We start from the raw sequence: 13,335 nt of genomic DNA on the forward strand, positions 1-13,335 counted from the left end.
TATATATATAACTTAGCCAGAAAATACGGGATTAATATTAAAGCTATTATCAACAAGAGTAAAACGCGCCCTAAGAAGAGAAATTTACCTCCTAATGAAGGAGTTTTAACGATGGAATATAATTCTTCGCTGACTAATATTTTTCAACGCATCGGAAAGGCCCAGAACAAAAGAATCCTATATAAAAGAACCCCACCACGTACCAACTATTACGATCTGATAAGGATTTAGCGGACAGAAGAACACTCCCCGGGGTATATAAAATTCCGGTTACGGACTCAAGGCGACGTAGTAAATTAATGTATGTAGGGGCAACAGGAAGATGTATCAAAGACAGGTTAGCAGAACATCAAGCAAATATAAGAAAAAAACAACCATGCACTGCGCTAGCCACCTACGTTCTAGCGGACCAGCAAGACGTCCAAGTTGAATGGGACCAAGCAAGACTAATGCAGATAGTCCGAGACAGGAAACACCGACATTACGCGGAAGCCTGGCAGATTTGTAAGGCAAAGCATAAAGGCCTCGCAATCAACTTCCGGGAAGCGACTAAAATATCAGCAGCATGGTCCTCTAGCTTATTATAATATTAATAATTGAAGGAAGTAGTCACTATGTATCTCAGATTACGTACTTTTGAATAATGTAGAGAGATGGCAACTATACGTATTTAGATGTAAATATTTATGTAATATTTTTATATTTCCGTTGCTAAGTTTACACTGACGTCATTCGCAACGGATTATAAGCCAGTTCGAAAGATTCAAAAAAGAGTTATTTGTATTAAGTGTTCGATTTACAGTGTTTGTTCTTTATTTAATCGTATTTTCTTGAGAAAGGTCTTTTAATAAGACCGAAAACGTTTGAAGTTTTCTAATAAACGTCGACTGCAAGAAAAGGTGTTGTAGTAAGTGTTTTTTGATATTAAAATATGCAGTCTAGAACGATGTGCAATTTGGCATCGCCGGCCAAAAAGTATAGAACCTTAATACTAAAGATCTGCAGAAATAATACGAAGCTAGAATTTTTGACGGAATGCAGAGTTCATAACCTATTTCCCATGTCAATCTGGAGGGTACGTTTACCGCATGGATGCGCGTCGCTTATTCCTAAACTTAGAACAATCTGTCTACGTAAGGCGATCCGCAATGTTAGACGGAGAAAGTTTGTCCTGCAGAACGAACTAATAGAGCTAGAGAATGAACTATATGACTACGACCCTAAGATCTTAACAGAAGTTAACGCACGAGTAATAACGTTGGCCGCACAAGTGACAGAAAGATGTAAGAAGAGATACAGGAACAAAATGATCTGGATCGTAAAACATCAAAAAGATCGATTTAAAGAATCGATCACCCCGAGGATTATATGCTGGGACAACATCGATTTGCCTACATTCGTAAAGGAAGCAAGTAAATACGGGCCTAAATACGCCCCAATACCGGTAATCAAACAGGACAGACTCATACCAGATATCGAGCAAGCATTAGAGGGCCTCAGCGAAACTAAGAAAGAAATGTTTAGATGGGAAGTCGCATTGAAAATCAAGCATGACGAATGTAAAAGAGACAGAGATCCCATATGGCCTTGTATTAGAAAAACTCAGAAATGGATTAGAAGCAACAACATAGTACTCACTAGGGCGGATAAATCAAAGGATATGGTGGTTATGAAGAGAACCACATACGACCACCTTCTATCAGCATACATTAAAGACACGTGCTGTACGATCGCACCCCCCAACGCCGTAGGGAAACTGCAAGCAAGAGTCAAGAGGTTCGCAACCACTCCGCTAGCTAAAGAACTAGGTATGAAGAATATAGTCGTACAATCCCCTTCTACTCCAAGGCTGTTTGGATTTGCTAAAACCCATAAAAAGAAAAAAGAAATAAGACCAGTTGTCGATAAAGCATGCGCCCCTACAATATTACTCGAAAAATGGGTACACAACTTTGTTCGGCAGCATGGCCCTAATAATCCATACAGCGTCAAGCAACCGATAGAGGTTTTAAACAAAATGGCTAATATTAACTCGCAAGAAGTGAAATATATGACGGTGTTAGACTACAAGGCCTTGTATCCTTCCGTTAAACTGGAACCATGCTTTTGTCATTTAAGGGACTTACTACTGAGCAAGATCCCGTCTCCAGAAAAGAAAAGAAAACACATATTAGACTTGGCACACCTTACAGTCTTCTCAGCGTTATTTAGCTTCAAAGATGTTACATACACACAGAAAAAAGGGGTAGCTATGGGCAGCCCCCTTGCAGGTACTCTATGTGAAATGGTACTAACAACGCTAGAAAACGCTGTGTTGCCGAAGTATGAAGCGCAAATGATAATGTATGCTCGATATGTAGACGACGTACTTATTTTCTGGAACACTCAACCCAACATACAGAGCTTTATAAAGGATATAAATGACAATAGATTCGGCCTGGAGATAGAGTTAGAGCAAGAAAATGATAAGATCATACATTTCTTGGATTTGCATATACAAATTAACAACGTACGAGATTTCACGACTAAAGTGTACAGAAAGCCATCCTATAACCCTATATTTATTCCGTGGTCCTCTCACGATCCTCCAGCATATAAAATAGCAGCGTTTAGAACGTTAATCTCAAGAGCTTATTCGCACTGTAACAATACAAAAGATAGAAACGAGGAACTGAATTATATATATAACTTAGCCAGAAAGCACGGGGTTAATCTTAAAGCTATTATCAACAAGAGTAATAGGAGCATTAAGAGGAGAAATTTACCTCATAATGAAGGAGTTTTAACGATGGAATATAATGCTTCGTTGAATAATATTTTCCGACGCATAGGAAAGGCCCAGAACAAAAGAATCGTATATAAAAGAACCCCCACCACGTACCAACTATTACGATCTGATAAGGATTTAGTGGACAGAAGAACACTCCCCGGGGTATATAAAATTCCAGTTACGGACTCAAGGCGACGTAGTAAATTAATGTATGTAGGGGCAACAGGAAGATGTATCAAAGACAGGTTAGCAGAACATCAAGCAAATATAAGAAAAAAACAACCATGCACTGCGCTAGCCACCTACGTTCTAGCGGACCAGCAAGACGTCAAAGTTGAATGGGACCAAGCAAGACTAATGCAGATAGTCCGCGACAAGAAACACCGGCATTACGCGGAAGCCTGGCAGATTTGTAAGGCAAAGCATAAAGGCCTTGCAGTCAACTTTCGGGAATCGACAAAAATATCGGCAGCATGGTCCTCTAGCTTAATATAAACTTAATAATTGAGGGAAGTAGTTACTATGTATCTTAGGCTACGTATTTTTAAATGATGTAGGGAGATGGTAACTATATGTATTTATATTTAGATATTTATGTAATATTTTTATATTTCCGTTGCTAAGTTCACAATGACGTCATTTGCAACGGATTATAAGCTAGTTTGAAAATATTCGAAAAACGTGTTAACTGTACTAAGCGTTCGATTTACAATTTGTTGTTGTATTTGATTTATTTTCTTGAGAAAGGTCTTTTAACAAGACCGAAAACGTTAGAAAGTTTCTCTTATAAACTTCGGCTGCAAGAAAAGGTGTTTTAGTGTTTTGATATTACAGTATGCAGTCTAGAACGATTTCATTTAATACTTTAATTATTATTTATAACATTATCACCAATAAATCTGTTTTAATGATTAACAACAAATGACAAAAATCATAAAAATGAGGACAAACTGTCATTTTAACAGTTTCTATCCAGATTTTTATATTTATATATTAAATATAAAAATCAATGTAAGTTTTTCTAGTTTATTTACATTTAAAATTATGAGTATAACTATTAATTATTTGTCATTATGTTTGTCTAAACAACTCAATTTGCTAAAACCCCTCAAATGGAACTGTATTGGCTGTAGCAAAAGTACATCTTGTGATTAAATTTTTATTATTGTGTCATTTTTAATTAACTATATTAATCTTAAAATTTATATTAAATTTTTTTACATATATCCATAGCTACATTACTTATAATTTTAAGATGTGAGAATTTTCAATTTTAATAACATCTAGTTAATGTTTTAATATGAAATAAAAGATTATTATTTAAACTGTTGAGAGTTTGATAGTAAATAAAACAAGTTTCTGACATTTTTAAGCTATTGAAAGTGCTTTTTCTTTGAGATTTTTTCATGCACCAAACTTTTTAAAATGTGAAATATACAGACTAAACAATTTTAATGAAATATTTGTATTCACATGATTCTTGTAATCTTAAAACTTCTCATCCAAGTTGAAAAATTAACAGAAAATAATTATTTTAACTTTAAATATTAAAAGTTAAAATAACTTTGTTAAAGGCTTTCATATATAAAATTCACTAATTTTGAATTAAGTTAATCTACAGACTACAATAATATTTATTATCTTTTTCACATTTGATAACATTAGTATGCCTTACAAACATTAGCAGAAAACCATTAGATTAAGTAACTTAAATACATAGAGTTGATGTCATGCCAACAATTTTTCTCTTGAACTATTAGATTAAACCTTAAGCAATGATCACACCTAGTGATTTTCAGCCACGCAGGCAACTACAACTGCAACGAGCATGAGTTGCACGTGTTTTGCCACGGTCACATTGTTTGTTGGCGTTGCAACTTGAAAACATGTAAATTTATAATAAACCAACATCCACTTCATCTGCTATATTTTTTTCTTTAATGTAAAGGAATATTGTTGGCAAATGGCGATACTTTCTATTTAGTTCTTTAGCTATATTTAAATAATATTGTCATTACTAAACCAAAAACAATCAACATTTTATATCCAGAAATCTAAAAATGATTTTTGCAATCAATGGCGAGACACTCACTTAGCTCACTCCATACCTGCACTCGTTTATCTTTTCTTAAAGTGAAGAATTAAAATCCCACATGCTTTAGTGAGTCTGAATAAGCTCAATCAATCTTGATTCTGTAAATGAATCAATCCTCTTACTTTCTGCCATAATGATGAACTATTTTCAATGTTGCCACCGCATGACGTGGTACAAAGGCGTTTGCCTATTGGATGAGCATTTGCAATGGATGTGAGCAGAACAAACTTTTTGTTTCTAGTTGCAGTTGCAGTCACATTGGTTTTTGAAGGAAGTTTACTAGTTAATGGGAACAGTCATTGCGATTGCAGTTGCCTGAACAGCTGGAAAATGTGAGGTGTGACCACAACATTAGATGTGCAGATAGTTCTGACAACTAATGCACATTTTGGCTATTTTTATTGTGAAATTCATCATAATGCAAAAGTAGAAAAGCTATAAGAATTTTCTATAATTTAATCAAATTTTGAATTTTAATCTAAAAAAAAAACAAAAAAATCTTTATATCAGTAATTGACAAGTTTAAGTTCCAATGCAAAAGAAATCAGAATTTTTGAATCTAAATTCCATTAGAGCATAATTAAGTGGAAAACCAGATGGCTGAGCTGTTAAGGTGCCAGCCTATTGTTCTGAAGACCTGAGAACAAATCTAGACAATTTGAAAACCCCAGAAATTTTTTAGTAGTAGTCTGTCCTAGATATGTCAGGTGTCATCATCCAGGTTCAGCCAGGCCCATAATGGGCCTGGTTGAACCTATGATGGATTTGATAAAAGGCCATTTTAATGCCCACAGGATGAAAACAGTAAAAAAATCTTAAAAGTTAAAAAACATTAACAATTTTAGAAAGAAGGGAAAAAAACTAAATTTAAACAAGATATAGATTAATTCTAAACTAATATTGATCTAGCTTTACAAACTCAAATTATAATATTTATTCACTGCATTTTTCTTAAAGTTTCCTTATTTATAGCCTATAGGTCAACATTGACTACAAAATACAGAAATATTTATGAGTAAAACTACATAGATATTTTTAACATATTAATGATAAAAAAAATTAAACCATTCAAACATAATAATTTTGATTTCTTATGAGTTGAATAATATTCTCATAAATATTTAAAGACAATTATAGATATATTTGGTTTTTTTACATTACTTACATATAATTTTAATATTGATTATAAACTTTGCAGTCCATGCTGACTTATGTAAACTACAGGATTACATTTTATTTCTTAATTTTTATAATAAATTTAATTTATAAATTGAGATTTTTGGATAAAATTCCAATATTAGCCAAATCCATACTCAACAAAAAGAATAATTTATCACTAAACATCTTTGGCTGCTGAGAAACATTTTACTATACACGTTTTCTGCCTAATGTAAAGGCCATCCTCAGGTGACTGACTTTTGGATCATCAGTTACATACTGTTTCAAAATGGAAGGCATTAAATATAGAACACCAAACTTGAAATATTTGAACATAAATTTTATATTATAAATTTATATTCAAATATTAAATATAAAACCTTTTGGTTCTTCTTCAGGTGAAAAATGGGCAAATCCGTTAAGATTCGATTGAAACGATCTTTTTTTAAAAGAATTCCGATTTAAGCACCGTTTTAGTTATTCTAGAAGTAAGTCTGTTGAAGTTACGGTGTGTGTTGAAAGTAGTATTGTTTAAATATAAAATTTGGTATATTTGAATATACCAAATTTTATTTTTATGTTCTTTAATAAAAACACTTAACACCTTATATGCTGAGATATATTTATTGAAACAAACGTTTTCAGCCTAATGGAATAGGCCATCTTCAGGTGAACTGGCATTCGAACGTATTTCAAAATTGTATTAAATGGAACGTTCGATCATTATAAATTCAAAATTAAAACGAAAAATAAATTAACCAATCAATATACAAAATAAGTATACTAAATAAATTGACGCCATATTAATATAAATAATAAATAAGGCGATATAAAAATAAAAAACAGAAATAAAAATAAAAACAAAATAACTAAACCTAAAGGATTAAATCCACAAAAGGACTAAATTCATAAAAATATATACATAAAAAACATCACATTATAAAGGGCAGATAGGAACTAAGAATTTGTATGTTTTAACTTTTCTTTTACAAGGAACTTCCATGCCGATGGTAAACCATCAGCATCCCTTGCATTGATACAGCTGTCTCTTAATTTACTCTTATAAATTTCAATTTTTTCATGTTGCAACGCCAAAGATGGGGACCTCAACGTCTAGATGCTTCATTCCATTTAACTACTGAAGCCTCCGCTTGTGCCATATTTGACAAAACTGTGGTACAATGTCCTTTGCTAATGTCATATCTGTGGTCTTTAAGCCTAATAGCCAAATTTCGTCTTGTGACTCCAATATAGTCCTTCATAATTCCTAGCTGTTGGTTTTCAAAGGGAATTTTATACATGCCCGCTGTTTCTTCTTTCTTAAGCTTGTCTTTGTCATTTCTAAGAATACTGTATAAATTAGGACCTCTTTTGTAAACAATTTTAAAGCGTTTTTTATTTGAAACTTGCTTCATGATGTTCTTGAAGTTTTTATTATACGTAAATTTTGTGATCTTAAATTGATCTGTTCCCGTTCTTAGCCTCTTGCCTCTTTCATAACTTTTTACTAGCCCTTCAATTGTACTTCTGCGGAAACCCAAATTTGTAGCTACTTCCTTAATTCTGTTAATCTCTTTACTCCTATCCAATATATTAGAGCAATAAGTAAACGCTCTCCTAATGAGTGCCCGAAATGCTGACATTTTGTATTCATGCGGGTCATTCGAATTAGTTAAAGGTTTAAAAGATTTATTAAAGGTTTAAAAGAAGCTGAGTGGAGTTTCAATTTATTTTTATGTTCTTTATGAACATAAAAATAAAATTTGGTACTTTTCTGTTAATTGTAATTGTAATCCAATGCGCAACGCTGTCATCTTATTGACATAACAGAAAAGTAAGAGAATAAGAAAAGTCAAGTAGATTTAATAAAACAAAATAATTCAAACTTGAAAAAATCACAATGATTTCTGCAATGTTAAATGAAATCCGCAGCTTTATTCCTCCCATATGATGTAGAAAATACTATTTGTAAGTTTTATATTTGTTACTTTCTGTACTTTGCCATGCTTCTTGAATGTACTTTACACATAATAAAATAGCCATTTCTTACACAGTGCTGTATATATCAACTGGTGTCCCACCAGTTGATATATACAGCATTGAAAAAGAATTATTCTAACATAAAAGTAACATAAAAATTCTAAAATAAACTTAAATTCTAACAAAAGTGAAATAAAATAGAATATAAAAATAGAACTAGAATTACAAATTTTAAATACAAAAAATAATATTCAACATTATTCCATAAGAAAAAAATAAAAAAATACTTAACAAAGACTCTTTTGTTACCAGGCCTTTAAGACTTATTTAAAAAATTAGAAGTTTGCATTTTTTTCTGTTTTAATCTCCTCAAGACGTAACAAACATCGATTTTTAGAAAAGATACCATCAAGGCCACGGGCCGTCAGTTGCAATCCCGGTCTAAGACAGTTTTGTTGTAGGATCATCTGGTCATAATAACTAACTGCTTGCTTTTATCTGCTCTTGTCTACACTAAATCATTTTCTTTCAACCAATTTGTTTGTTTTTTATCCTTGCTTGCATTGCCTCTCGTTAACCTACTTGTATGTTTTTAAATAATTGCTTTCGATCAAAAATAATCTTTTCTAATTCCTCAGGTCCGGTAACTCCTGTCTCTACTCTATTCTAGTTCTACTTTTATATTTTATTTCACTTTTGTTAGGTTTTAAGTTTATTTTGGAATTTTGCTTTTATGTTCTATATTTAATGTATTCAATTTTAGAACAGTTTGTAACTGATGTTCTAAAAATCAGCCACTCAAGGATGGCCTATAGATTAGGCTGATGTTAGTGTATAGCAAATAAACAATTACCTTACGTTTAAATACAATATATACGATTAATCAAACATAATATATAAAACTTACTTAAATCTGATTACAGAGTCTTTTTCTCAGTTTACATTCATTAGATTAATCATTAATTAATCTACGACACTTCTGTCCAGAATTCTTAACTTGTTTGCAGTTAAACAGACAATTTACGAGAATCTACCCAGCTTAACCTTGGCGCCAAAATTACGTAATGACTTGTTCATACAAGTCCGTTCCCGCAATATTAACATTGTTGCCAGTTCTTCAAAGGAAATGCCGTTGGAAACAATATTCAAAATTTCTACAAGACAATAAATAAGCAGTTAATGAAATTTATCAATATTAAAGAAATAAAACAAAAAAGTATTAAAGCTTTTGATATTTTATTGTTTTATAAATAAAAAATTCCTGGGGATTTTTCGACCCGTCCGGACTCGATCCCGGGTCCCCCAGAGCAGTAAGCTACCACTCATATATTATATAGTACTGTATTACACTGGCAGGCCGGATAGCCGAGAGGTCAAGGTGGGAGCCCACCGCTCTGGGGACCCAGGATCGAATTCGGACGGGTCGAAAAATCCCCAGGAATTTTTTAAGGAGTGGTCTGTCCGGATATGTCACTACCCGTCCGCCCCATTGTGGCCCTGGCCGAATCTATGATCGACTTGTTAAAAGAGGCCCTCTTAGTGCCCACAGGGCGGAAAGAGTTAAAAAAAAAAAACACACATGAATGAAACATCGGTTCCTATTAGAGTTTAATTTTCCTCAGCATCTACAGAGACCACTAGTGCCACGAAGACAACTAAAGAGAACATCTTTGGCTAACATAAATGTTGATACTCAACGAAATGATAATTCTTATGATGAGCGGAGTGTGCATCAGCAAGATGAAGCTCAAATGCCTGACCCGCCACGTCTGATAATCAGGCTCATCGTTGTGTTGCTGTAAGACAAATTTCCACAAAATTTGTTCATTTAGAGGTCAATAAGTTACGTTTATTTATGGGTTACTGAATTTGAAAATATTCATATGGGACTGTCCATAAATTGCGTTCTTGAAATTTTTACTCCCCCTCTCCCTTTCCCGATGTCAACAAAATTCGACTCTCCTTAAACCTTTATAACTTTATGAATGATAGATACCTTAAGCAGAAATGAATACAAAAGCTTTTGAAACCTAAATATATAAAATTACTTGTCCTGACTGAGTGAGTGAGTGATCGGCTGAATGATTGACTGAGTAATTGATTCATCATCGTCCAGAGCAAACCGCTGAACCTAAAGAGGTGAAACTTTGTACACAGTTAGGGTACGTCGTGAAAATGCACACTAAGAGGGGATTTTTCGAAATTCCCCCGCGGGGTGAGAGGGAGTGGATTAAGGCTTAACCTGACGAACTGCTTCTACTGTACTATTTTAGATGCGTTTTTTGTTTTTAACTACGTTTAGTCTTCATTGGGTACTTAGGTCTAATAAATTGATAACGTTTCAGACATTGTTATAAATATTTTTATATATTTCGATTTTTTAACCAAATGTTCGAACCATTTTAAATTCGAATTTGTTATTGCGTATTGGTTCGATTATAGAACGATTGTAAACGTTCCAGAAAATCTCTGTTCAAGAAAAAGCTTTTGAATTGAAATAATGTCACTTCCGGTATAAGCCGGAAGTTCGTATATAGTTAATCAGGACCTTCTGCCCTAAGGTTTCCATGTTTGGTTTTTGTCATTTATCTAACTCCGTTCTCGAGATTAAGGAAGGACAGACAGTCGGAAAAACGACAGTGGGAATCTAAAGGTCTAATTTTTTTTTAATTTTTTATTTTTAATTGTAGCCCAATAAGTACGCTGTGGTTGTGGATTACAGTTAAATTGATAATAATGATATTTCCTTTCTTTTTGGGATCCTTCCTTTCTTGTATGTAATCAACCAAATTAAATATAATTAAACTTTTAAGTTTTGGATCATTGAATTACTGGTAGGGTTCTTAACTAGAATTACGGAATTTTCAGGAATTATCTAATTGATAATATGGATGTTGCGGCTGCATAAAAAATATCTGTTGTATATATTCATATGAATGATGAATCCTATTGTCATTCCTTCCATAGCTCTCTTTCCGTAGGCCGAATAAAATACACAGTGAAACCTGTGTAAATCGGAATCGAACAGTTCCGAATATTTTTTCCGTTTAGGCTGTTTCCTTTTCATTCGAGTTCTGTTTTGGATAGGTTTTACTGTACACTGTGTATGTACTTAACCAGAAGAAATACTTACAAACCCAGAATCGGACAGTTAATTTCCGCACAAATATGGGATTACCACTGCACCATTCAAAATTCATATACACATTTTGTGTCCAGTTGCATATTAGAATATGTGCTGAGTAGAAGAATAGCAAAAGCTTTATTTTTGCAACACCCCTTAATAAACATAATATAATAAAACAGTCACTTACATCAATTGTAAATAACACTTTTAAGAAATGGATGTTCAGTGACAAATTATTTTTTGCCATTTAAATTTCGCCAGTTAGAATTTACATTACACTGTTGTAATGATTCACATCACACCATAAAGCATAAAATATGTATCTTTCATGTTATTGACAAGACTACGTAGTTTATAAAATCAGGTGCCGTCACGGGTGCACACCTTAGAGGTATAACAGGGACATGTCAGGAGTTGCAATTTGGCACAGAATATTAGGTGCCCAAATCAAGCGCGCATAAAAAAGTCAGACTTGTAGGTAGTCGGGGGAACGAGAACCGAGTCAAAATAAAATACAAAAGGCGACATCTTTCTACAAACAGGCAAGAGTGCGAAATTTGCGCATGCGTATATCGTTGGGAAGCTGGAAATGCAAAAGTTGCGAAATCGAATTTTGACAATCGAATCTTTGAAAAAATCCATTTACCTCTCTGGTCGCGACCTGATGACCTTGACCGATTGACCTAAGATATATCGTTTCAGCATCGGACGTTTTTGAAATTAGGTGGCACTAGTCGTTATAATTTTATATTAAAAGTAACTTCCGAAATATAATGTTTTTTTGTTTTTACATTTATTAATATATTTATTTTGTTTGTGCAAAATAAAAAAATATTTTCGGACAATACAATTCGCTTGTGCCAACAATAGATCTGACACCTATCTGTATTAGCGCGAGCTACATAATGGGGTATAAAGTCTGTGGTCTGTTAGAATTAGAAAGTGTTCAACCTACAATGGTAAATAGTAAGTATTGCTGTGTATTTAGATGTAAGTCTAAAAGTTCATCAAACTCAGTACGTATGTACACCTCCCCAAAAGATAAATTACTGCGAAAAAAGTGGGAAATAAAACTGAAGTTATCAGTTCAGTTTCACCAACACCTAATTTTGCTGAGCTTTTACAAACGTTTTCACCCTATCTAATATAGGCCATCGTCAGTTCTAATATTATAAATGATCCAAAATGAAACGTAACGTTTTCGAATATTTTACATAGAAGTAATTTTATGTATTTAGATATTCGAAAACGGTACGTTTCATTTTGGATCATTTAAAATATTAGAACTGACGATGGCTTATATTACATAGGGTGAAAACGTTCGTAAAAGTAAAAGAATTTTAAGCTCAGCAAAATTAGGTGTTGGTGAAACTGAAAGGAATTATTTGCCGAGAAAGACGTGGATAGATATGAAGTTATCAGTTTTTGCATTTCCTCTCCTTCTATAAGACATCTTTTTCGATCACTCACATATTCTAAAATGTCACAAAGTGTAATAGTCGTGACTTAAACAACTACGAAATCAACTTGGATTAATGTCGGACATAAATGCGGATAAAACGTTTCGACTACAGAGAGAAAAGTTATTACAAAGACAACACACAAGTAATTGTCGTATGTTGTCAGGCACGTTATACCCTTTGTGGCAGCCATTTTGGTCGACTCATACGCCACCTATATTTACAGTCGACCCCCCCTATAACGTGGGTTCCTATAACGGAAATTCCTATGACGTAGCGAAAAAATTGTAGCAATATTCGTATAAAGGAACTCCTAAAACGTCGTCGCCGACTCGTATCGCGACAAGATTGATAGAACCTGGACAAATAGTGGATGACCAGCCGAACTACTTTCCTCCGCCCTGCGCCACGCTACGGAGAGTTTAGGCGGCTAAATTGAGTTTGCTATCGTCTGTACAGTATTATATATAAATTAGGTACTGTACATATAATTATATATTAACTTAATTTATTGTAACTTTATTATAATTATATATATAATTTCCACCATCTAGCGCTACGCTATGGAGAGTTTAGGCTAGTAAGTTGAGTTTATTATCGTCTGTACAGTATGTAAATTAGGTACCGTAAGTCTAACACAGCACTTTAATTTTATACATTTCTTGTGAAAGAAACATTTCTTAATCAACGGCCATAAAAATTATTTATATTAATGATGTCTCCAAAGGTCAAGTTATTTTTCTGC

General features: G+C 33.3%; 2 protein-coding genes across 2 annotated transcripts in view; one reads left to right on the forward strand and one right to left on the reverse strand.

Moving 5' to 3' along the window:
* The window catches only part of LOC111636921 (MATH and LRR domain-containing protein PFE0570w-like), a 25,112-nt gene extending 15,989 nt beyond the window's left edge, over nucleotides 1–9,123 (reverse strand). Inside the window, exon 1 of the mRNA XM_023382304.1 lies at nucleotides 8,911–9,123. The gene's annotated coding sequence lies outside the window, so the exon portion shown is untranslated. The remainder of the gene's footprint in view (nucleotides 1–8,910) is intronic.
* On the forward strand, nucleotides 947–3,265 carry LOC111636945. Its single transcript, XM_023382332.1, has one exon. The coding sequence runs from the start codon at nucleotides 947–949 to the stop codon at nucleotides 3,263–3,265; it is 2,319 nt and encodes a 772-aa protein (XP_023238100.1).
* Nucleotides 9,124–13,335: the final 4,212 nt, after the last annotated feature.

This window comes from Centruroides sculpturatus, unplaced genomic scaffold (assembly GCF_000671375.1).
Source record: "Centruroides sculpturatus isolate CEXI.00-Female unplaced genomic scaffold, Cexi_2.0 scaffold128, whole genome shotgun sequence".
Lineage (NCBI taxonomy): Eukaryota > Metazoa > Arthropoda > Arachnida > Scorpiones > Buthidae > Centruroides > Centruroides sculpturatus.

Bases quoted from the DNA above. Each gene is read 5' to 3' on its own strand.
- LOC111636945 (XM_023382332.1), top strand. From the start codon at position 947: ATGTGCAATTTGGCATCGCCGGCCAAAAAGTATAGAACCTTAATACTA.